We start from the raw sequence: 25,054 nt of genomic DNA, 5'->3' as shown, positions 1-25,054 counted from the left end.
ATGGAATCATGGAACTAGAAGGAGCTAGGAGACCATTTAGTCCTCCTTCTCACACCACAAGACTGTTTTCTCTTTCCTGACCATGACCGACCAGCTTCCACATGAATACTTTCAGTGACGAAGAGCCCTCAAGCTCACAAAGCCACCAGTGTCTTTCAGGGCCAGTTAATCGAGGATACAGTAAGCCGTCACTTAACAATAAGTTCTGTGACCTTAAGCAAAATGACAGTAACAAAACCAATTTTACCACAGCTAACTGACACAAACAAGAGTTTTAAAATGATGCTGAATGTTGATCCTTATTCGAGGACCTGTTATACTTCCACCTCACATTGAGTTAAAAGCTGTCTTCAGGCAACGTCCACTTACTAGTTCCAGTTCTGTATTCCTCACTCCATGTGTAAATCTAATCCCTCCTTTCATGATGGCACTTCAGAACCTGAAATCAGCTCTCTCTGACATTTTCTTCCAACCAAGCGTGAATTAATGGGCCCTGTTGACTGTTGAGTAGAGGAAAACCCTTCATTGCCATGGTGGTATATTGCTAGCAGTCTATAAAAAAAGCCTTCAAAAAGCCCCTCAAAGATACGTGCTTAGCTCTGAGACACACTGACCTTGGCTATGAACTGAAAAGAATCTGTAGGCAACACTGAAGAGACTGCACATCAATAGCAAGCTAAGCAATTTTCATTCTGTTTGCTTGTCCCTTATGGTGGCTCTTCCTGTACTTGAAATTAAAACAATGTTTTAGTCAATACAGCATAGCTGCTTACAAAATCACCTGAGGACATCTCACTGTTATTACCACTACCAGGTTCATGGGAGCTGTAGGGGAATAATGCTGTACTTTTGCCATGTATAAAGTGCATGCAAGTTTTTAGCCTAAACTTTTAAGGGGAAAAAAACATTTTGTTTTAATTTTTAATTCAGTTTTTATTTATTTATATTTAGATACTTGGTTTTTTGTAGTATAAGGGAATTTTAGCCCTGGCTGGTATAGCTCAGTGAATTGAGTGTGGGCTGTGAACCAAAGGGTTACCAGTTCAATTCCCAGTCAGGGCGCATGCCTGGGTTGCAGGCCAGGTCCCCAGTGGGGGCCATGTGAGAGGCAACCACACATTGATGTTTCTTTCCCTCTCTTTCTCCCTCCCTTCCCCTCTCTGTAAAAATAAATAAATAAAATATTTTTTTCAAAAAGGGGGAATTTTAGCATTTATTTTTTAGCATATAGTGGTACAAGAAATTTTATGTAACAACTAATTATAAAACACAAGAACAGGTACAAGGTATTGAGGTACTATCCATGTTTAATGGACATCCTTATTTTCCCTCAAAAATGTGGGCAAAAAGTGTGCAATATACACAGCAAAATACAGTAATTTGATGGTTTTTAGATGAAACAGAAAATAAACAATGAAAGCTGTCTCTTTTTTGGCCTACCAGCATCGACTTCCGCTTTCATGTCCTTCAGGTCCTCGCTCATCTGCAGCTCCAGCTTGCTGATGCGCCCGTGCAGCTTCTCCTCCTCTTGTCTTGTTCTCTGCACTTCCACGTGCTTCTTTTGACTCTCTTCTATTTTGTCAAGTCTGGCTGACATCTGGCTGAGCTTCTTCTCCATGTCCCTTTCACTGGCTCCCTGAGACCCATGATAAGAATAGCACTTGATTACTCCAAAAAGAGAGTCTGTATGGCATTTGCATCAGCTAGAATGCCACCTAACAGTCTGCAGGGAACAGAAGTGCAGAGGTTGCTCCTTGGTCACCCTAATATCCATTATCCTTTTCTTTCTTAACAGACCCCTGATTTACAGCTGGGTATAAGGTCACCCAGAATAAAGGCGACATTTTCTACTGTCTCCTGATTTGGGAGCAGCCATATGATTAAGTTGTGGCCAATGAGATGCAAGTTCAAGTGTATATGGTAGCTTCCAGGAAAAATTAAAAGACAGCTGAGGCGTACCCTTGCCCTTTCCTTTTTTTCTTCTTTTCCTGGGATTCAGACAAGATGACTAGAGCTCTAGCAACCTTTTTGAACTATGAGGATAAGAGTCACTCTCTAAGATTGGCAATTAAGCCAGAAGGATCCTGGGCACTGAGGACTGACAAGCTACCACATCAGCCCTGCAATTCCTGTACCCAGATATCTTCTATGTGAAAGAAAAAAATAAGCTTTTATCTTATTAAAGCCACTATTATCTTAGGGTTTACTGTTAGTTATTAGGCTAACCCACATGTAAAAATAACAGTGATCCAAAGACCCAGAAGCCTACAAATGTATCAGCATAAATCTAAGTAAATCAATCAGTAAATCTGATAAAAATGTGAAGGACACTTAAAGAAATATTTGATACAGTAAATATTTCCTTCCCTTCCCTTCTCCCTTCCCACCATGCTTCATTTGTAGGGGAATCTGTGTCTGCAGGTGAGCTCTGTAGGCCAGGACTACAAACTCCAGCCGTAGGTGGGCCATGACATGACAGAGCTCTCGCAGTGTTGTTCAGTGCACAGTCTGCAATTCAACAGCTGGGCACTCAGAGAGCAGAGCCAGAGGTGCCAACCATACCAGTCACTTCTGCTCCATCAAAGTCCAACAGGAGGAAGCAGTGCAAGAAAAGGGAAGGAAGAGGGAGATGCTCAGGCTAAATAACTAAACCAAAAAAGGGCCTGCTAAGTACTGGTTTCAGAGTCTAGTGATTTTGAATATTATGTAGGAAAAGGCTTTCTCAACATCGTTTTTGAGCAGTTCTGCAAATCTTAGTCCTGTGGGAGAGTGGGGTAAAAGGAGAAGGAAGCTGGAAGAGAAAACAGTGAATTCTCTTTACATGTTGCGCAACGGCATCTCATCCTGTGGTTACATGTGACTGGGGGGCCTGGAGGGGGAAATCCAATCAAGACTATTTTTACCAGATCGTGACATTAAAATAAGCTAGGCTGAAGTTTGTAATTGCTCTTGTTTCATTTAGAAAAGCAGATGGGCAATTTGGTTTGTTAAGGTCTTCACTTAAATTCATCTTAGCTGAAAATATTAAAATTTTCTACTTAGCTTTTGTTAACCAAAACAAATCAACATGCTCCATCTCGTTATAACAAATACAAAGAATCAATATGAACCACGGAAATGAATTCTCAGGCAAGACAAAATTGAATAGCTTAATGTGGTGCTAAGTGAATTGGTGATAAATTATTAGGTATTACTGAGATATTGCAGGCTCCTGCCAACTAATTTTACCATGTTATTGCTAAACATCAATACCTACACTGTTTTCCTTAACAACCAAGGAAAGCTGATCAATTTTCTGTAGAAGTTCTTTTTCTATCCGTTCTTGTTCCTGTTGCAGCCAATTCCGAGCAGATAAAATCTGGTTACTGAGTTCCTCAATTGTACCTTTAAATCTACAATAAAGGAGACAGCAAGTTAGATGTAAAACAATTTGAAAATGACATCGAGCAACCTTAGTCTCTGACTATCAAATGTCTCACGAAGGGGTCAGCAGTAAACTGTGCTCACTCAGAATTACTGCTTACCTTTTCTTGGCATTTAGCACTATTTTGGGCAGGGGTGGGGAGGGGAAGAGGATGTAACAGAAAAGCACCTGATGATACTTTCTGCCCATGAAGAACCAACAGAGTGGGCATTGCAGTGTCACAGAGGCACACAAAGCCACACCAGGTGCTAATCTTTGCAGTTCTGCGGGTCCCCTAATGCTCCTGGCTCAGAGGACACTGCCCCGCTCCCCTCCAGGCTCCCTTACTTCCCTGGGCTCCTCCTCCATCTGCCTGGGTCCTTTCTCTATACCACCCTCCAAATTCCTCTGGCCTCCAAACAGATATCTTCTAATTTAAATAAGAAAGAAAATCCAAAGAAAAAATAACCAACCCTTCATTCCTCTTGTTCTTTCCCTTTTCAAGTACCTTAAAATAACACTTCCAACTTGCTGCCTTCTTTTAATTACTTTTTTATTATTCTTATTATGAAATGTAATGAAAGTACAAAAGAATATATGTGTCTTAAATCATGATAATAAGATAAACACCCATTGCTATAAAACTCCTAATTATCTGCAATATCTGTTTGCCTCTTTTTCCGTTTTAAGAAACCCTCAAATGTAGCCATCAGAGAGATGCAAATTAAAACCACAATGAGATAACACTTCACACCAGTCAGAATGGCCATCATAAACAAACAATAAATGCTGGTGAGGTTGTGGAGAAAAGGGAACCCTAGTGCACTGTTGGTAGGAATGCAGACTGGTGCAGCCACTGTGAAAACCAGAAAACTAAAAATTTCCCCAGAAAACTAAAAATGGAACTGCCTTTTGACCAGGTAATTCCACTGCTGGGACTATACCCTAGGAATCCTAAAACACCAATTCAAGAGAACCTATGCAATCCAATGTTCATAGCAGCACAGTTTACAATAGCCAAATGCTGGAAGCAACCTAAGTGTCCATCAGTAAATGAGTGCATAAAAAAACTGTGGTACATTTACACAATGGAATATTACACAGCAAAGAGAAAGAAGGAGCTCCTACCCTTCGTAACAGCATGGATGGAACTGGAGAGCATTATGCTAAGTGAAATTAGCCAGGCCATATGATCTCACCTATAAGTAGAACCTAATCAACAAAACAAGCAAAATATAACCAGAGACATTGAAATAAAAAACAGTCTGACATAACCAGAGGGGAGGTGGGAGGTGACAATAAGGGGGAAAGAGGGAAGGGTCATCAAGGAACATGTATAGGGGACACATGGACAAAGCCAATGGGGAGTAGGATCGAAGGTGCGAGATGGGGATGGCTGGGGTTGAGGGGAATGGTGGGGGAAAAAATGGAGACAACTGTACTTGAACAACAATTAAAAAAAGAAACAATAAAGTATAGATTTGAAAAAAGAACCAATAGAAAAGATATAAAAACTCACATGCTATATAAATCTTCATCTTTTTGAAAGCTAACTATTTTATTGTGCCAGACTCCAGATTGCAGCGAGAGACAGAAGCACAGAAAAGATGTGGAGGAAGAAGAGAAAGAAGAAAAGCACATTTTCTTTTACAAAGTGCTCCAGAAAGGCAAATAAGGGCTTGAAATGTAACAAAATCTACTAATGGGGAGGATGTTTTCTATAATCTGAGCCATAGCCTTCTAGCAGGCAGTCTATATTGATAGTTGGCCCAATATAAATCATCCTCTGTAGACAACAAATGCAGCATTTTGTACTGGAAATTATTTTTTTAAAAAAGGAAGAAGAAAGAAAATAAAAGATAAAGGAACAAAAGGAAAGAAAGAAAGAGAGAAGGAAGGAAGGAAGGAAGGAAGGAAGGAAGGAAGGAAGGAAGGAAGGAAGGAAGGAAGGGGAGGGAGGGAAAACAAAAGAGGAAGGAAAAGGGAAAGGAAAGGAAAGGAAAGGAAAGGAAAAGGGAAAGGGAAAGGGAAAGAAAAGGAAAGAAAAGAAAAGAAAAGAAAAGAAAAGAAAAGAAAAGAAAAGAAAAGAAAAGAAAAGAAAAGAAAAGAAAAAAGAAAAGAAAAGAAAAGAAAAGAGAAAAAGCCCGCCTCAAATGTAAACTGGATACATGGCTGCCTAGCCCCAGACTACATTTCCCAGCCTTTTTTAAAGTTAGGTGTGGTCACAGGACTAAGTTGGACAATGATAAGTACAACTTCAGGGCCATTAAAAACAAAGCTCTTTGGCCTTACCCAGGCAGGAAGCCAAACCAGCAGCTGAGCCTAACTGTGGAGCACACCCTGCAACCCTGTATAACCAGGAAGACTGACCAAAGAACACAGCAGCTTTACTGAATTCATTTATTCTAACAGTGTTTTTGGTGCAGTCTTAAGAGTTTTCTATATCATGCCATTTGCAAACAGGGATAATTTTACAACACTTTTTTTTAATTTGAATGTCTTTTGTTTCTTTTTATTGCCTACTCTCTCTGGCTAGGACTTGTGGTACTATGATGAATAGAAGTGAGAGTGGGCACACTTGTCTTGTTCCTGGTCTCAGAGGAAAAACTTTCAGATTTTCATCATTGAGTATGATGTTAGCAGTGGGCTTATGATATATGGCCTTAATTAGGTTGAATTACACTCCTTCTATACCTTCTTACTCCTCTTTCTTAAGAAGGAAAAGATACACTCCTTCTTAATTAGGTTTGTAATCTTTATCATGAAAAGGTGTTGAAATGCTTCTTCTGAATCCATGGAAATGATCATATGATTTTTGTCCTTTTTTCTGTTAATTTGGTGTATCACAATGATTGATTAGTCTATATTGAATCATCCTTACAGCCCAAGGATAAATCCCATTTGATTATGGTGTATGATCCCTTTGATGTACTTTTGAATTTGGTTGCTAGTATTTTGTTGAGAATTTCTACATCTATGTTCATCAGGGATATTTTCTTATAGCATTTATATGTGGCTTTGGCATTAGGGTAATGCTGGCCTCATAGAATGAGTTTGGAAGTGTTCCTTCCTCTTCAATTTTTTGAATGAGTTTGAACATGGTTGCCATTAATCCTTCTTCAAATATTTGGTAGAATTCACCCATGAAGCCATTAGGTCCTGGGCTTTTGTTTGTCAGGAGGTATTTGATTACTGATTCAATCTTCTTTGTGGGAGGAATTCCGTCTAGCAGAGCTCTCCCAGGTGCCACAATGAGAAATAAATCATCCCGGACACAATCTCGTTGTTCCGGCAGGAAAGAGAGTGGTAATTCCCTTTAGCAGGGAATTCCCTGAGCCCATCTCCCAAACAGCTTTCAATGGGAATGGTATGTGTAGGTGTATACAGCATACATGCATAACACATCAGTCACTGTCAAAAGGCTATGTCATACAAAAACAGGTATTATCTATAGATAACAATTGAAGGAACACAGAGATCTGTCATATGTCAGGGTCTGTTAGTCATGCTGACACCAGACGGTCTTTAAGATGTGTTTCACCAGAAAAGAGTTTACTTCTTATGCCTTGAATTTACACATCTGGTTTGTATCGACAGAGCCATACAAAGCAAGGCAGAGCAAGCTTCAAAGGATACAATGTACATTTCAGGCCTGATTCCCACAGGAGCCCTCAGTGTTAGAGTCGGGTCATGTCTGCCACCTGCGTTACCTGGTTTTCCAGGGAGACTTACTAGCCCCTTGCGGGGCTACACAGAGCAGTCCTAAACACTTCTTATTGTTGTTCTATTTAGATTCTCTATTTCTTCATAACCCAGCCTTAGTACATTTTATGCTTCCAGGAATTCATTGATTTTCTTCTAGGTTATCCAATTTGTTGGCATAATTGTTCACAGTAGTCTCTTACGATCCTTTGCATTTCTGTGGAATCAGCTGTAATATCTCCTCTTTCATTTATAATTGTATTTATTTGAATCCTCTTTCTTTTTTTCTTGGTTACCCTAGCTAAAGTTTCCGGTATTTGGTTTATCTTTCAAACAAACCAAAAATTAGTTTTGCTTATTTTTCCAATCTTTTTAAAATTGTTTTATATTCTGTATTTCATTTATTTCTAGTTTAAGCTTTATTTTTCCTTTTGCTATCTTTGAGATTAGTTTCTTATTCTTTTTCTAATCCCTTGAAGAATAAAGTTAGGTTATTCATTCAAAACCTTTCTTTTTTCAAAATATAGACTTTTATCATTGTAAACTTTCCTCACAGAACTGCTTTTGCTGCATCCCATAAATTCTGCTGCATTGTGTTTCCATTTTTATTTATTTCAAGATTTTAAAATTTCCCTCTTGATCTTCTTTGACACATTGATTATTTAGGAATGGGTTGTTTAGTTTCCAGTTTTTTCTCCTGATTGATTTCTAATTTGATGCTATTGTGGTTTATAAAAAAAGAAAGATACTTGGTTTTATTTCAATCTTCAATCTTAATTTGTTGACTTGTTTTGTGGCCTAACATATGACCTATCCTAGAGAATGTTATATGTGCACTTAAGAAAAGTGTGTTGGATGGAATGATCTATATATGTCTGTTACATCTCTAGTTGTTGGGCAGAGTTGCATTCCATGCTCCATGTTAGTGGGGGCCACTGGCTGGTCTCCCTGTCCTGGCAGGGCTCTGGGTCAGCTGCGTTGTCCTGTGGAGCCACTAAATGGGCTCTGGAATTACCTCTGGTTGGCCAGGGTTGCAGGCGGTGTCCCCTGGCACAGTGGTACTGCTGGCTGGACTCCATGATTGGACAGGGCTACAGGCTGGGCTCCACAACTGCACCTGATCAGGTGGGGCCCACACTGTGCTCCCTGGCCAGATGCTGTCCCTAACTGGGCTCTAGGTTCAGGCAGGACTACAGGCTGGGATACGTGATCACAGGGCCTCAGGTTATGCTCCATAACTTAGCATGCTGCTGGCTGTGTTCCACTGTTGGGAGAAGTGACTGGCCAGGCTCCCTGGTCAGGCAGGGCTACCAGTGTACCTCGCAGCTGCGTGGAGCTGGAAGCTGTGCTTTGCAGTCGGTGGAGTTGTTGTCTGGGTTCCCCAGTCTAGGCCCTCAGGCCAAGTTCTGAGTTTGGGCGGGGTCGTTGGCTGGGTTCCCTGCCTGGGACTGGCTGTGCTCAGCAAGCAGGTGGGGCCATAGGCTGGGCCAAAGGCTGCCTGGGGCCACTGTTCAGGCTCCCTGGTCTGGTACAGTCAGAGGCTACAGCTTTCATTTGATTATTATATTTTGAAGAAGTTCTATCTGGTTGTTTAAATTCTGATGGGTCATTTTTGATAATCTCTTATCCCTTAGTCATACTTTCAAGATGTGTGTGTGTGAACATGCATGCATGCACATACATGCATACATACGTGTACACATATATGAATTTTATGCAATAATTCCTATACATGCAATGTTCAGAACTTTGATTCTGCTTTTTGCTGTTTCTTCTGACTCGATCACATATGTGGCCTTTTTCCTTGTGTTGTTTCACAATATTTTATTGTAAATTCGTGTTCTTTAGTACTTCATTGGTCTGTGGGAAGACTGGAACACTGAGGATTTGCATTTGCTTTGGCCAGGAATCTCAGGCCACTACCAAATCAGGGTCATTCTGAGATAATTACCCACTGTGGTTTTCTTCAAGCCACTTGGGTAAGGCAAATTATAGTTCTAAATCCATCTAAAGGTTATGTTGTGACCCTGAACTTTTAAGAAATACCTTTTATTCCTCTACCCAGAGCTGAGATTTAGACAGCTAAGTCTCCTTACAACCTCTTTGTGGAATGGGATTTTCCCTAGTTCACCCCACTGGTGTCTCACCCTTTGGGTCTGCAATATGTCCCCCTATCTCACACAGGCCCCAGGCTTTGTCCCCTTTCCTCTGTGAACAGCCTTTGTGTGTAGACTTCTAAACTTTAAATTGTAGAAAGAAAAATAAAGATGTCCGTGTCTGCTGACTAGTAATATCTCCTAAGGAAATAATTCACAGAAGAAAAAAATACTAAAATGCTAATTTTCTTCCTGTGTGATTGAAGAAAAGATTGGAGAGCTCTTTCTGTGCTTAGCCAGCTTGTAGGCTCTACGAGAAATGGTGACATAACTCAATAATTATACAGATACACACAATTAGAGGAAAGAAAAGGTGGTTTTCACAAGTAAATTGTTAAATTGGCAGCAACACTGAAATAGCATTAACCATGGAGGCAATGAGACATGAGGAGTGGGAGAATGATTAACTTAAACTTTCCACCAGCCTCTACCAAAGTTCCTGCAGTCACCTTTAAAGAATACATTAAGTCAGCCCTGGCTGGTGTAGCTCAGTGGACTGAGTTCTGGACTGCAAACCAAAGGGTCGCTGGTTCAATTCCCAGTCAGGGCACAGGCCTGGGTTGTGAGCCAGTTCCCCAGTGGGGACGTGCAAGGCAGCCACACACTGATGTTTCTCTCCCTCTCTTTCTCCCTCCATTCCCCTCTCTCTAAAAATAAATAAAATCTTTTAAAAATATATATTAAGTCAAATATACATACATGTACACACCCACACATAAACATATACAGTCAATACTGGCTCTGCATTGGCAGGAAAATGCCAAACTCATGAAGTCATGATAGGAGAAGGTGTATGGTTTGTGTGACTGAGCAGAAGAGGAGGCGAGTTTCACTGCAGGCAAGGACAGCGACTCTGAAGGGCCATTATAAGAACAGGAAAGTATAACAAATTTGAGGACACTGACTAGAGAGCTCCAACTCACCCTACTGCAGACCTCTCCCCCACCTAGACTACCAAACAGTGTGCCCCTGATAGCGATGATGTCTCCATCGCTGCTTCGACCCCTTGTGATCCATTTCCAACTGCAATCAAGGCCGTTGATAAAAATTGTGTGTGTGTGTGTGTGTGTATACATATATATGTACATGTGTACATATGTGTGTGTGTGTGTGTGTGTGTGTGTGTATATATATAACTGCTCTAGTGACGGGAACAGAAAGGCCTGACGGAGGTCTATGAGGCCCTGCAAGCTGGCCCACCTCCTCCCCAGTCTCACATCTCTGTTCCAGCCCTCACTTCCCCTCAGTCTCAGTCCCAGCCCATTTGCCATCTTGCAGGTTCTTTTTTTTAAATCCTTACCCAAGCACATGCTTATTCATTTTAGAGAAAAGGGAAGGGAGGGAGGAAGAGAAAGAGAGAAAGAGAGAGGGAGGTATGAGAGGGAACATTGATGTGAGAGAGGAACATCCATTGGTTTCCTCTTTTACACCCCCCCTCCAGGAAACGAACTTGCAACCCAGGTGTGTGCCCTGACTGGGAATAGACCTGGCGACCTTTCGGTTTACAGGATGATGCTCCAACCAAGTGAGCCACACCAGCCAGGGCCACATTTCTCCCAAAGATAGGCTATTCCATCCCCTGTGCTCCCACCTCCCTCTTTACCTAGTGAATCCACTCACCCTTCACCTCTTACTTCAAGCAAGGCCTCCTCAGAAAGACCTCAAAACCAGGCCCCCGTTATTGCCCCTCACAGCACCACTGTATCAGCTTCCTGTGGCTGCTATAACATATGACCACCCACATGGTGGCTAAAAACAATGCATCTACTTTCCCCCAGTTATGAAGGCCAGAGGTCTGAAATCAGTTTCCCTGGACTGAAGTCAAGGTGTGAGCAGTGGTGGTTCCTTCTGAGGATCTGAGGGGAGAACCATTTCTTTGCTTTTTTCAGCTTCCACAGCTTGTGGCCCCTTCCTTGCACCTTCCCAGCATGCCACTCCCCTCTGTGCTTCCGTGTCACATAGTCTTCTGTCCTGACCCTGACCTTCCTGTCTCCCTCCCACAGGGACCTGAAGGGTAGCATCAGGTTTACTGAAATAACCCAGGATAATTTATCCACTTCAAAATCATAATCATATATGCAAAGTCTCTTTTTAATATGCAAGGGGCCATATCCACAGGTAATGTGGTGACATTGGGGAGACCATTATTCATCCTACCACACTGTGTCCCTCTCCATTGAAGCACTTAATCACTATTAGTAATAATATAGCAAATGCTTATTTTAGTCATTAATTAATGAGCATCAATCCCTGGACTGTAAACCTCACAAGGATAGGAATAGAGTCTGTTTCTCTTCATTAATTATCCTCAGCACCTAGGCCAGTGCTCAGGTATTTTATCAAATGAATAGATGGATTACTGTCCAACCACAAAAACCAAAAACTAGGAAGGTGAAGTGACAGCATGCTACCTGGAAACTTTTCCTTTGAACTTCCAGTATTACTTTCACTTTATTACAATTTAATAAAAACCAAGAGGAAAAAAATGGCAGCAATAAGAAGTTCATAAAGAACTTCTACCAAAATAAAAATGTCTCTAAGTTGATTACTTACTTAGTGTCCAAAAGCTGAAGCTGGTGGCTGCTGTCTCTGTGGGACATCTTCAGCTTGGTGCTTTGCTCCGATATCGACAAGTCCACTCTGTTCAAAAGCTGAGAAATCTGGAAAAGAGACTTTGCTGGTGACAGCACATCAGCCATGTTTGGAGGTCATTTCAGAGGACATTTAATAGCTGTATTCAAGGCCAGTGAGGTTCAGGTTACGTCTAACTGAATGCGTTCACCTAGGAGTTCACCTCGTTTGCCCACTGCCATCTTCTCTCTCATGCACACCCATCAAAAGTCAGCACATGCTGAGCCCCTAACCGCTCTCCAAGGAGCAAGTGTCTGCCCAGAACACTACCTCCACCCGCTGGCACAACATACAGTCACCTCCATCCGGACGGCTTCACCACTGCTGGAGCTGCTAGTCACAGAGAACGGAAAGCTTATTGCTTACAAAACCCACTAAGGTCCCGGACTTACCCCATGTCGTTAAGTCACCGGAACACATGATTTGTAAAGAACATCCCTCTCACTCCTTTCTCCCACTGCCTACGCATTTGCCTTATCTTTTTATTAACATTTAATATAAAACAAGTGCTATATGAAATGTTATTTTCTGCAAGTATAATGTTCGATGTTCCTTATTTAAAGGTTCATGGAACACGTATTTATCAAGTCCAAAACAAAGAAAAACTACACATTTTTATGGATATCTATGTGCATTTTACTTGGCTTGCCTACCGGAAAGCTTAATATTTCCTTAGCATTTATTTTCTGGCCTATCCTCACTCATTCTGTGATAAAAGTTATTGAACTTATCATTTTATTCTTTTTTTTATGGTTTTATAATACCTGTGTTTTTCACTTATTGGATGTGGTTAAGACACCGTGTTTTTAATGCAATGAGTTGACCAGATACCCCACATTCCTGCAATGGCCCCTTTTTAAATGAAGAATAGTAATGAGTAGTATGGAGCACAGACTGTGGGCAAAGTCCTGCAACGACAGGCCCCATTCTGGCAAAGGGGAAGTTTTAAGTGGCCAAAAAGCCCATGGTAAAATGCCAAGAACTTTGCTTTGTGAAATTACTCTATAAATTTCAAGGTGGAATACCCTAAAAATTCATTAGCCAGCTTATCCCCAAGCTTTGTCCCGACTGTTTTGCAGATACAGACAATGGGATGAGGCAGCACATACAGTGAGTCCCAGTGAGCAGAGCAACATTTTCTTGAGCCCAAAACTGGGACGACTGGCAGGTCACTTATGTGTGCGAGAGGTAGCTTTGGAGTCATGATTTAGAATTTCTGGAGTATATTAATTGTTTTAAGAATGAGAGGAAAGAATCTTTGAAACTAGGACTGTACCGAAAAATCTCGGTGGTCTGGTTGCCATGCTCAGGAATTGCCACCCCAGTGACCTGGGAGGAAGGAGAAGCAACGAAAAGGGATGAAGCTTACTTACGCCGGGTGCCCTACCTAGCATCTCCTGTAAGAAACAGTCAGCGCCACGTTATTCTTAGCTCGGAACAAGGACACTTCTAACTGGCTGCCTGGAGCGGGCCGTACCTGTCCCTCTGCGTCTTTGATTTTCGTTTCCAAGATAAGCTTGGCAGCTTGCTGTTCCTTGTTCAAGTGCTGAAGCCCCTCATAGGTCGTCTTGTGCTCGGCAGAGAGTCTGGCTATGCTGGCGTCACATCTGTTCAGGCAAACAACAAAGCTAGTTCTCATTAAAGTTTAAAGACAAGTGCCAAAACTTCCTTACATACTATAAAATGCATGACTCTACTCAAAGAAAATGCCTATGAGTCATTCTTTTTAACAGAGGTTCACATGAATGCAGAGAGCTGCCTTCATTATGGTTTTTAAGTTAAAGTTAAACCGCAGGGGTGTGCTCAATAAGACCAGGGACATAACCATGAAAGGGCAAAGGCTTTACAATGCTCATGACTACAAAACCATTTATGCAGTGAGAGCCCCACTACAAAAAACAAAAAGCGTGTAGAGTATGTCGGATGCGGTCTGTCATTCTCCAGAACCACCTCAGTCCTTTCAAGTTTGGGGCCTCTTTGAATTTTGGAGGCGATTTCTACCACATCTGAAAAGTGCTCCTCTTAACCTTTTACCAAATCACCTACAGGGCTGTGTTCTCTGAGGGCAGTCCAGACCCGGGGAAGGTGCTACAGCGGGTCCAAGCAGCCAAGAAAGAGGCTCTTCCCCTTGGGCCTTACAGCTTGGCAGTTCCAATGGTACTCAAAGAATCGGTGGCAGATAAGCTGTGTACGAGCCTCTGTCTAGACCTAATAAGAAAATCACAGAATGGACCCAGAGGGATTTAGAGCAAAGTCACTGCTTGTTCCAATACAACCATTCCTTCTTTGAGAAGTAGCTGCTGGCTTGCTACTGGGCTCTACTAGAGACAGCATGCCCAGTCCTGGGACATGAAGTGGCCATGCAATCTGGGCAGTCCATAGGAACAACAAGCCCTGCAGGTGGGCACTGAGCAGCACTCCATCTCTGAGGGGAGGGGTATGCCCAGACAGGAAGCTTGAGCAGGTTGTAAAGGTGAAAGTAAATTACATGGGTGCAGACTCCCATGGCCTCATCCTGCTACTGTGCCAGCTTTCCTGCGACTCATGCCTGCGGCCTCTGGAGGAATATTCAATAACCCAATGGACTGAAGGAGAAAAAGTCAGGCCTGACTTACAGATAATCATACCTGATACTCTGGTATCTTCTAGAAAACCGCTGACACTTAAAACTCCACTTGGGAGTGGTGCTAAGGGTATTATAGGAGGGAAACCCTCACATTTGGCAGAACCTCAAACAATTTATGTGGTAGTTCATTTTGACCAGAACAAGAGATAGGAATTAACTAACAGTGAAAGACCTAGAAAAACATATTGAGAGACTGGTGACCCGGGGAAGCAATTCTATGAATGGCTCACTCAAAACTGACACAGCATTTTGCCCCTTGCGAACGTTCTCTGCATATCATCAAGCAGAAGCCCCACACCTGCACTTCCCAGACTCCCTCACTAGCACAGTTCTGACTGAGATTCCCCCATGAAAGGCGCTGATGCGAGCTTTGGGAGGTAGAAGACAAGGGGAATCCCTTATTCTTCTCCGGCGGCAGCAGGCAGGCAGACAGACAGACACCTGGGTGAACCACCAATGTTGGGTTTGCAGCCACTTCTAGGCCCACCCCTGAAAACCATTTCCTTCCATGCTGCGGGCAGCGGAGATCACCAACAGCTCCTTCCTGGGACTCTCCACTTCCTGTTTTCCCAATAGCCACTAAGTGTCCTGCACTTTGATTTCCCAGATCATCCAATGATTTTGCAAGCTGTGATTTTCTGAATTCAATGCCTTCCTGCTAAAACACTTAGAGTGTTTTCTGTTTTCTTGAGGGGCCCTTCATACATACAGTCATTAAAATATCACAAGAAAATATGCAAAATATTAACCAACGATCTCTGGACTATGTGTGATTTTTAATTTATTTTTCATTATTTTCTAAGCTGTAAAACTTTCCTGAAATAAATATGAATAATTTTTATAGTCAGAAATAAATAGCTACACAAGGAAAACATTTCAATCAATAGCCACATACAAAAAATATATTACAATTTTATGAACTAGGCACTATCCTACCATCTTTGCCTGGGCCCCTCCTAAAGCAGAAATGAGGCCGGAGGACAAGGAAGCCAGAGCTGGAGACATGTGGGCTTATGCTACTGTCATGACAGTCAGGTCAGATTCAAGACAACGTACAGTAAAAGTGAAGAGGCTGTGGTTGCAACCCCAACCCACAATTCATTCATTCACTCAGCAAGTGTTTGCAGAGTGTCTAGTGTACGAAGTACAGTATAGTGGGAACTTTGTCTCTTCAGTACACACGCTAGACCACCTAGAAATTAAAAAAAAAATTTATGCCACCTCTACTAAAATGTTATTAGCTTATATGTATATTTTGCTATTATTGATGGAAATTACATTTGACATCTTGTTCATGATCCCCTGATTCAGACAAGTGAGCTCAGAAGATTGGGAACTTGAGGAACAAGTCATTATAAACGCTCACAAATGAGCACAAGCCCACGGCCAGTCGGGCTCTCAGTAAATCAGCAGTCCACAACCGTCCTAAACGTAGTGGGGCTGTGCTCTCCAAGAGGTGATATCTGCACTGAGGCCTGAACAAGGCTTATGAGTGATTCCCTAAATGATTTGGATACCGAAAAGAGTTTCACTCTCTAAATCACATAGACTATTTGCAATCAACAATTAAAAACAGCATAGCAATTAACCAAAGTTAAATCATACCCCCTCCGGAAGCTAGAGAAAATAAAATATTATAGGTCTAGAGTTTATAAGCCATGAGTAAAGACAGGAGCATACCGGTGCTTGGAAGGCTTTCTAATAAGCTATAATGTTTAATCAATTTACGAATCACTTTGTATTAAAATGTTGCAAATAGAAACTACTACCTGGTCTTTCAGTTAAACATGGTGGACAACACATATGCCCTTACATTGTTTCCCTTCTGAAAATCTACCAAGATGACACTAGATGAATATAATAACAACAATAATAAAAAGGTATAAAGCCAAAGGACAAAAAAGAATGGGAGAAAGTGGAAAGCAGACAGGTGATACAGAAGATAGAGCAAAGCACATGTTTTGTCCTGGCTGGTGTCAGAGGCTAGCTGGGGCTCTATATCTGAAAACCAACAGTAATAAAAAGAAATTTCAGCCCTGGCTGGTGTGGCTCAGTCGATTGAGCGCTGGCCTGCAAACCAAGGGTCGCTGGTTCAATTCCCAGCCAGGGTACATGCCTAGGCTGTGGGCCAGGTCCCCAGTGGGTGTCAAGCAAGAGGCAACCACACATTGATGTTTCTCTTCCTCTCGTTCTCCCTCCTTCCCTATCTCTAAAAATAAATCAACAAAATCTTATTTTTTAAAAAAGAAATTTCAGTTCCCACAGGGCAACAATATCAACAACTGGCTCCACTTATGACCAGGGTAACTGAAACCAGAGACTTGAGTGGAGCTCCACCAGCCATGGAAATCATTTAAAAAAAACCTGGGATCAAATGTGCTTAGAATAAATATATTTAAGATACTAAAAAAATCAAAGCTAGATTAACATCCATCAAGAGAATACTAAATTAGCCATCAAAATCAGGCAGAGATGAAAGAAGAGCCAGTGTATAAGAGGAAAAAATTAGAACCCCTGGGAATAAACTACACAGTTGTCTTAACACACCTAACAGACTCTAGACTGGACACCATAGAAGATGGGATCGGTGGATTAGAAGATAGTAGCAAGAAGCTCACTCCAAATGCAGCAAAGACAGAGACTCAAAACAGGAAAAATACTTACAAAACAAGGAGGAAATGTACAGAGACGTTACTACCATAAGTCAAGGAGGAATTGAACAGTTCCAAAAGAAGGAAATGGAGAGAATGACAGAGAAGCAATGTTTGAGGTGTGAGTGCTGGCAATTTCATAAAACTGAAGAAAGACACGAGTTTTTAAAGTATTTAGTGAATTCATCATGGGATCAGTAATTAGAATAAATAGAATAAACAGAAAAAAATAAACAGAGCATGCCAAGATTCAAAGAACCATAAAGATAAAAATTACCAATGACTGATAACCCGCCAAAAACTGACTATAAGACAGCACACAACAAGTGTCAGAAAACAATAGGCATCACAAGATGATGGAGAAATATTGAGTGAAAATAACCCAACATCCAAGACTAAGTGCAAAACAAAGACAAAGACAGTTTCAGACATGTAAAGATTAAGGAATGCATTGCCCACAGCCCATAGAGAAGGAGTCACTAAAAAAATGCACTTTGGTAAGAAGACAGGAGCACCCGGAGATGCGGAGTGGGATGCGAGAAACAATGGTGAGCAAACTGAGGAAACCCTTGGGAGACGTAACTCACTACAGACCTGGAAGAAACTAAGCTGCCAGTTCAATTATTCCAAACTTGGTCTTTATTTGGTGCCAACTCACATTTGCTCTAAGTGGAACAGCTTGTCTAGCTCAGTCATTTTGGTGAAATGCTACAACCTTTTTAAAAAGTAATGGAAAAACTTTATTAGGACAAAATTTTTAAAATATTGACTTAAATATTTAAAATTTTTTTAAATCTGACAAACATCACAAGTGCATTTTTAAATTTTCAATATTCATAATAAAATATATATATATATAAATTAAAAGAACAATATGCCATTATGATTTTGTAAATCCTTTTTTAATGTTAATGTCCAGTGTTGGAGTTTGTAAAATGCAAGTGAGAAAACAAGTTTACAAGCTTTCCAGAGGGCAATTGGGCAGCATTTACCCTAAATCTTGAAAGATGAATATATTTCTTGGTATTAACTCCAAAGACACAAAACTGGGAACAAAGAAAAATCAAACTGAATGATCCAAGTAAAAAGTGAAATTAAATATTTTGCAGTAAGTTGTTTAATGTGGTCTCCCCTGTGAGACAGAACACCACCCCCGTGTAAGCAAGGATGCTCTCTCTGCCTGTTCCATCACTAGAGCCTCGTTCCTAGCACAGTGCCCTGCATGCAGTAGAGGCTCAATAAATATCTGTGAATGAACACACATAAAGAATATTTACTAGGCACCACACACTATATAAGATACTTCAAATGTATTGTTTCATTTAGTCCCTACAAATCACCCCCAATTCACAAATAATGGTTAAAACATCAACACCAAATACAGACTCTTCTGCTTTATTTTGAGTTCATAATTTTTAGCAAAATATTGTTTAAAATATATTTGGGGAAACCTGGGGTTTTAACATACCATGAAATACAAAAATACTATATAAAAGCATTATTTCCTAATCCAAACATAAGCTTACTGGGTGGACACTCTCAGGTATCACTCTATCAGATTGGTGTCATCATCTTTACAAAGCTGTTCAAGGGACGTAATGTGTTTGGAAAGTTATTTGGAAAGGTGTCAACATTATCTTGAAGTGTATGGTTCACCATTTTCACTAGCTATAGCTTATGTTGTGTCTCAGTTGGAAACAAACATACTACACAGACACACTGAACTACGGTACATACATGCAGAAGAATACCCCACATCCAATGAAAAAGTATGCCAGATTGCCCTGGCCAGTGTGGCTCAGCTGGTTGCACCTTCCTAGAAACCAAAAGGTTGCAGGTTTGATCCCTGATCAGGGCACATGCCTCGGCTGTGTTTCGGTCCCCGGTCTGGTTGGGATGTATACTAGAGGCAAACGTTGATGTTTCTCTCCTTCCCTCTGTCTCCCTTCCCCTCTCCCTAAAATTAAGGGGCATGTCCTTGGGTGAGGATAAAATAAATAAATAATTAAATAAGTATGCTAGATCTACATGTACGTATATTAGAAAGAGGCCCACAATACATGGTTAGGTAATTATTTTGCTGCAAATCATTATATTCCTACAATAATAAATAATTATTTTACAACAACGTATGACAAAAGTCTAAAAGGACAGACACCAAATTGTTAACATTAGTTGCTTTGAAGGAGTAAAACAGATGGAGCTGGTGAGCCTTCTTATTTTCATTTTATGTATGCCATAGTTTGCCTGCTTGTTTATGACCGGCCCAGTCACTTGTGTACTTTTATAAGCAAAGTGGCAGAGTGGGCAGGGGAAGCAGAGAGACACAGTGTGAGATCATCAGTAAACACACAATGGAATCAGCTAGCTTTTTTATGTTAAAAGCAACGTTATTCTTACTTTCAAATATTTCAGAAAAAAATTATATATGATAGAATAACCAAGTAAATGAGACAGAATGTTAACAAATGATGACTCTTGCATATTTTTATAACTTTGAAATTATATGTAAATGTATATTTACATATATAATGTACATATAAAGAAGGGGGAAGCAATATTGCTCTTTCATCTAGTATCGAATCAAAGACATCGTTCTTTGCAAAAAAACACAAAAGATGGCCTCGGCACTCTAGCATAGATGCATGCATGCTCAATAACTTTAGTTACACAGAACTTGCAATGAACCCGATCAGTTGTCCTATTCCATCCTTGATATTTTATATTACAGATTCCAAATGTTCCCTTTTCCAGTCTTTGGGGCAGGATCTCAGGTTCACTTCCTAGTTGTGGCCATCAGGTGGCAGAGCGACTCTATCGCTCGGCCAACAGATCACTGAGAGGAGGGAGGCGGTCAGAAAAGCCCATCCGGGGCCCAGAGGTATCACTTGGGCAACATGCTTAAAGCAGAACTTCTCTCACAGCTTGCAACACAGTGGCAGAGCACACCAAAAGCAATGATGTTCAAAACATTTTCTTATCTTCCACATTGTAATAATTAATACATATATGTGTGTATATATAAAATATAAGTATTTGTGTGTGTGTGTATATATATATATCATACACATAATTATTATATATATACATCATTAAGCCCTTAAGTGCTGGCAATAATTTGATTAAATCAGATCATAGAGCAACTTATGTTCTAGGGCATTGTCATAAAAAGGAGAGCAATATGCCAGCAATTAGTGGAGCCTAAGATTTGGGTATGGTACTAACAGAGGCACAACTTAATAAAAGATCAGGAAGGGAGGCAAAGAGAACCTCACTGAAATCACCATCACTGCTGGATGAATTCGTGCCTTCTGAGGAGTGACGTCTGGGGCTTCACATCACAGGGGAAATAGACGCCACTGAAACAGTCCAGCCAGGTCATCAAACAAACCAACAAGACAACGCCAGTGTGTGTGCGCACGTGTGTGTGTGTGTGTGCGCATAGAGACTGCAACAACATATTACCTAAAGTGTCCAGTTACTAACAAAATTCTGAGACATGCAAAGAAACAGAAAAATGTGAACTGTACACAGTGGGCTAGGGGCAGCAGACAAAAGCAGCTGCCTGTAAGATGGAACAGAAGTCAAATTTAAAAGACAAAAACTCAAGGCAGCCATTAAAAATATAAGATAATCAAATAAATAAATAAAAGAAATATGCTTCAAAAAGTAAAGGAAGGTTTAATGACAATGTCTCACTAAATAGAGAATATGAATAAAGAATAGAAGTATTTAAACAAATGTATCCAGTTAAGAATATGAAAAGAAAACAGAATGGGGATTTTTTTTCAAATATTAGATAAGAGAATTGCATCTGGAATACATAAAGAACTGCTACAACTCAAAAATAGAAAGATAAATACCCCAATTTAAAAATGGGCAAAGGATCTAAACAAACAGTTCTGCAAAGAAGAGATACAAATCACCAATAATCTCATTAAATGATGTTCAACACCATTAGTCATTAAGGGAAATGCAAATCACAACTACAAGACGCCACTTCACGCCCACTAGGTTGGCTATAATCAAACTACAGACAAGTGTTGGAGAGGATGTGGAGAAATCGGGCCCTCATGCCCTGCTGCTGACAGTGGAAAACGCTGCAGCCACTATGGAAAACAACCTGGCTGTTCCGTTCCCCAAAAGGGTAAATATAGACTTACTGTATGACTCAGCAATTACAGTCCTGGGTGGGGAGGTGTGTGTGAGAAATGAAAACATATGACGAAAAACCCATGTGAATATTCAGAACAGTGTTATTTATGATAGTCAAAAATCTTTAATCTGATGATGTCCAATTTTATCTTCTTTTTTTCTTTGCACCTGGGCCTGCTCACCTTGCGGGAACTTGCACATCTACCTTGTATAATTCTCTAAGGCTCTGACACCATGCAAGCAGACCTCATAGAGAAAAGTGGATGTGCCCATTGAGTCTTGGAAAGATGAAAAAGACAAGGCAAAAATGGACCAAATATTTCAGATATTCTGCTTTAGGGAGAAATGGAAAATGCTGAGAAAGTCTTTTTTAGGGCATGCTATGCTTAGAGGGAATAAGGGTGCCTCTCACCTCCAAGGCAAATTTGCCTTTGCCCCTCTAAGCTGGGTCTAGAGGGGAGGCATCAGGGCCTGTTTCCTGTCAATTACATCACCAACAGCTCCCAAACACTATGAAATAAATCTGAAATAACATGGCAGCCTACTAATTCAAGAATATCACTTAAAAAGTTCATACAGATTCCTTCAATACAATAACATAGCCAATACCAGAAAGCCAAAACTTTATCAAAGAATTTTTATTTCACATGAGTTTATTTCTACAATTCAAGTCCCGTTAACATTTTAAGGGAAAGACCAATATAAAACAGCAAAAACATGTGGTGCTCACAGCGCACTTTGTCATTGTTTTGGAGTAGAAGTGTTTGTTGCAGAGGAGGAACAAGCTTGGGGGGAGCAGTTAATAAGAAACCGCAGGGAAAAAAAAGTAAAATTTCTGAAACTATGTCAAGATAATTTCTTCATGTTGTAATTAGAACCAGGATAATTTCCCCGCTGAGGATAATTTCACTGCTGCTGCCCCTGAGCTAACAGCAGCAGCTCCCATGCACTGTGTGTGCATGCCACCCCATGCGCCACACTGAGCTCTTACGTGCATTGTCTCACTTAGTCTTCGCCCACAGCTGATGTGACCAAGGAGATCCTCAGAGTTCTCCTGAAGTCTCTACTCTGCCCTGCAGCTCTGAAGTCCTAACTCCTCACTGTTCTGAGAGCCATAACAAAGCTGTGGGGTTTTTTTTTTTTAAGCTAATCTCCAGAGAAAGGGTTCAAGTTTTTTCTACCCTATTACAGTGATTTTCTAGATCATTCATCCAAACAAACATTTATTGAGTATCTACTGTTTTCCTGAGACTGTTTCCAGACCCTTGAGCTACAAAAATAAAAGATGGTACTCTACCCCAAGACAGTGAAGACAAGAGAGAGACCCAATAGAACATAAAATGCCAGTGGAGCTCAAGAGAATAGGGGTACCAAGAAAGACTTCCTGGAGGAGGAGACATTGGAGCAGAATTCTAAAGGCTGACTAGAAGTTAGAAAAGAAGGGGGAAAGGAATACTGGGTATAAGAGCATATACAAAGACACTGAAATAGGAGAGCATGGCCCCTTCCAGAAATAACAAGCAGTTGATCACTGCTGAATGGTATAGTGCAAGAGTAAAGAGAGATGAGGAAGTCAGCAGGGTTTCTGTCCCTAAGGGTCATACAAGGGAGATTGGAGTTCACTCAGATGAGGACAGAAAAGCACTCAAGAGTGGCCAGCCAGGCCTCCATTAAATCTCTGCTGTTAGAGTGATGTTCATCCAGCAGACCCAAAACACAAGCCCAGCAGGCAAGGCCCAGCAGGTGTCGTCTGCACAAATACCTCCTCACACTGCTGCTCTCTGCTCCAAAGAGGCCTTGTGAGTCCTTTTCCACTCCCACTCTCTGTAGACCACGGTCAACGTCACCTCAGAACGATTCAAATTACCTCTGAGCTCCGCAACTCCTGCGTGGACTTGTGTTTGACTTAAATAGCAGCAGAGGGCAGAAGAGGCCCATAAATACTTCGGGGACAGTGGGCATTTCTAACAAGCTCCCAGGTGAGGCTAATGCCACGGGTCCAGGGAGCGCAATTTGAGTAAGTGAGGGGCTAGAACAGCACTTTCCATGTTATCAGAGGTGAAAGCTGTTTTTAAAATTTCCATTCTACCACAGACCAATACTTTCAGAATAACATAAAAATACAGTCAATAATATTGTAATAACTAGGCATGGTGTCAGGTGGGGACTAAGACTTATTGGGGAATATAAATGCCTAATCACTATATTGTAGAGATGAAACTAATATAATATTGCATGCCAATTATAATTTTAAAATAATTTAATAACAAATGAATTATAAGAAAAATTAAATGTTTAAAAAGCCATGCAAAATGTTAAGTCCCAACTTTGTGCATTACTGGATTCAGTAAACATACAGGCCTTACTCTGCCACACCGCACAGGTCAGCTGAGCTCTCCCACTGTTTTTTCCACACACAAGATATCACAGCACGGCTCACACCCGCGTCTAACTTCCACTGCTCAGTTTTATGGGCAAAGGAGGAGGTGTACAAGAAGAATGCAAAGAATTTGCTTTGGAGTTTCATGAATATATTCCCCATGAAAATGAAGTTTATGAAAAACAGCTCCTGAGGAGTGGAGTCCCAAACATCTGACCGCCTACCTTGCCACTCGCCCTCGAAGATCTCCCAGACCGGACAGCTGCCTCATCTCCAGAGTCTTTAAGGCAGAATTAGTTCCATAGCTGATGTTGTCCCGGGCACGGATCTGCTCCTGGAGCACCTGGGCAACACAGAAGGCCACAAGGGAGTCCTTTGAGAATTTTCGTGGTGCCACAAAACCATTTTAAGAACATTTAACTCCTTTCGTAAGAGGCTTCTTTTTAACAGTCAACTAATATATACAGAGAACCAGGAACTTAGACAGAGACAGAAAGAGACCTTAGGGATCACACCCACACCAAGTCCCTTAATTAGCAATAAAAACACTAGACTCGATGTCAAAAGACCTGATGGAGGTCCAGCTGCAGGGAGAGGCAAAGCCCAGACCAAGAACCCTGGACTCTGGGGATGTGTTTGTACCACTGCAGGATGTTTTTTGATAGTCGTTATTTTTGTTGAACAATCCCTTATTATTTACTACTTATCATTTACTTATTACTTATTAAGAAGTAATAAATCAAGAGTAAGAAGGGGTGTGGGCACCATATTGAAACAGGTCCAAGTTATGGTTCCTCCACTGTGTGATCCCGGGACAGCGTGCACAGTGCTCTGACCTTCCCTTGCCTCATCTGTTAGCAGGAGTGGTGGACTATATAGTCTTAAGACCACTGTGAATATTACATAAGATACATACAAAGCACTCGGCACAATGCCTAGTACAAGGTAAGTACAGCAAGTGCTAACCTTTCTAGTAGTTATTTGATGACAATATTTATCCTGGAATGGCAGAATGGTGTCCCATAGGAAAGACATGAAATGAAAGTGGAATTGCATGAAGGTTAAGTGACCCAACCTAAAAGCATGACCTCACAGACCAGCCATCCTGGGAACTCTACAAAGGAATGATGGAGACACACCCCTGGGGTTTCCTGAGCATGTACTGGGTGGTTCTGACCTGCACCAAATCCACACTGGTCCCTGCAGGGAGTTACTTAGGATGCCCACCAGGAAGTGAGGCACAAACACCTGAAACTATATGTCCCAAGTCACACTGGTAGCAAGCAAGCGGCTAGCCAGGACCCTACAATGCTGCCTGCCAAAAGCAGAAAAGAAGCTGAAGCTGAAGCA

The 25,054-nt window shown here is 41.2% G+C and overlaps 1 protein-coding gene across 13 annotated transcripts in view; it reads right to left on the bottom strand.

Moving 5' to 3' along the window:
- The window catches only part of FAM81A (family with sequence similarity 81 member A), a 72,221-nt gene that overhangs the window by 3,958 nt on the left and 43,209 nt on the right, over positions 1 to 25,054 (bottom strand). For all 13 annotated transcript variants that reach the window (XM_045823897.1, XM_045823889.1, XM_045823890.1 and 10 more), the window contains 5 exons: positions 23,929 to 24,047; positions 13,370 to 13,499; positions 11,815 to 11,921; positions 3,257 to 3,392; positions 1,441 to 1,636 (listed from right to left, as the gene is read on the bottom strand). In XM_045823897.1, coding sequence (XP_045679853.1) covers positions 1,441 to 1,636; positions 3,257 to 3,392; positions 11,815 to 11,921; positions 13,370 to 13,499; positions 23,929 to 24,047 — 688 coding nt within the window. The remainder of the gene's footprint in view (positions 1 to 1,440; positions 1,637 to 3,256; positions 3,393 to 11,814; positions 11,922 to 13,369; positions 13,500 to 23,928; positions 24,048 to 25,054) is intronic.

Source organism: Phyllostomus hastatus, unplaced genomic scaffold (assembly GCF_019186645.2).
Source record: "Phyllostomus hastatus isolate PE091 unplaced genomic scaffold, TTU_PhHast_1.1 phas_scaffold_501, whole genome shotgun sequence".
In the NCBI taxonomy this organism is placed as follows: Eukaryota; Metazoa; Chordata; class Mammalia; order Chiroptera; family Phyllostomidae; genus Phyllostomus; species Phyllostomus hastatus.
The sequence above is the reverse complement of the archived record's forward strand: the minus strand, read 5'-3'. Positions and strand labels throughout refer to the sequence as shown.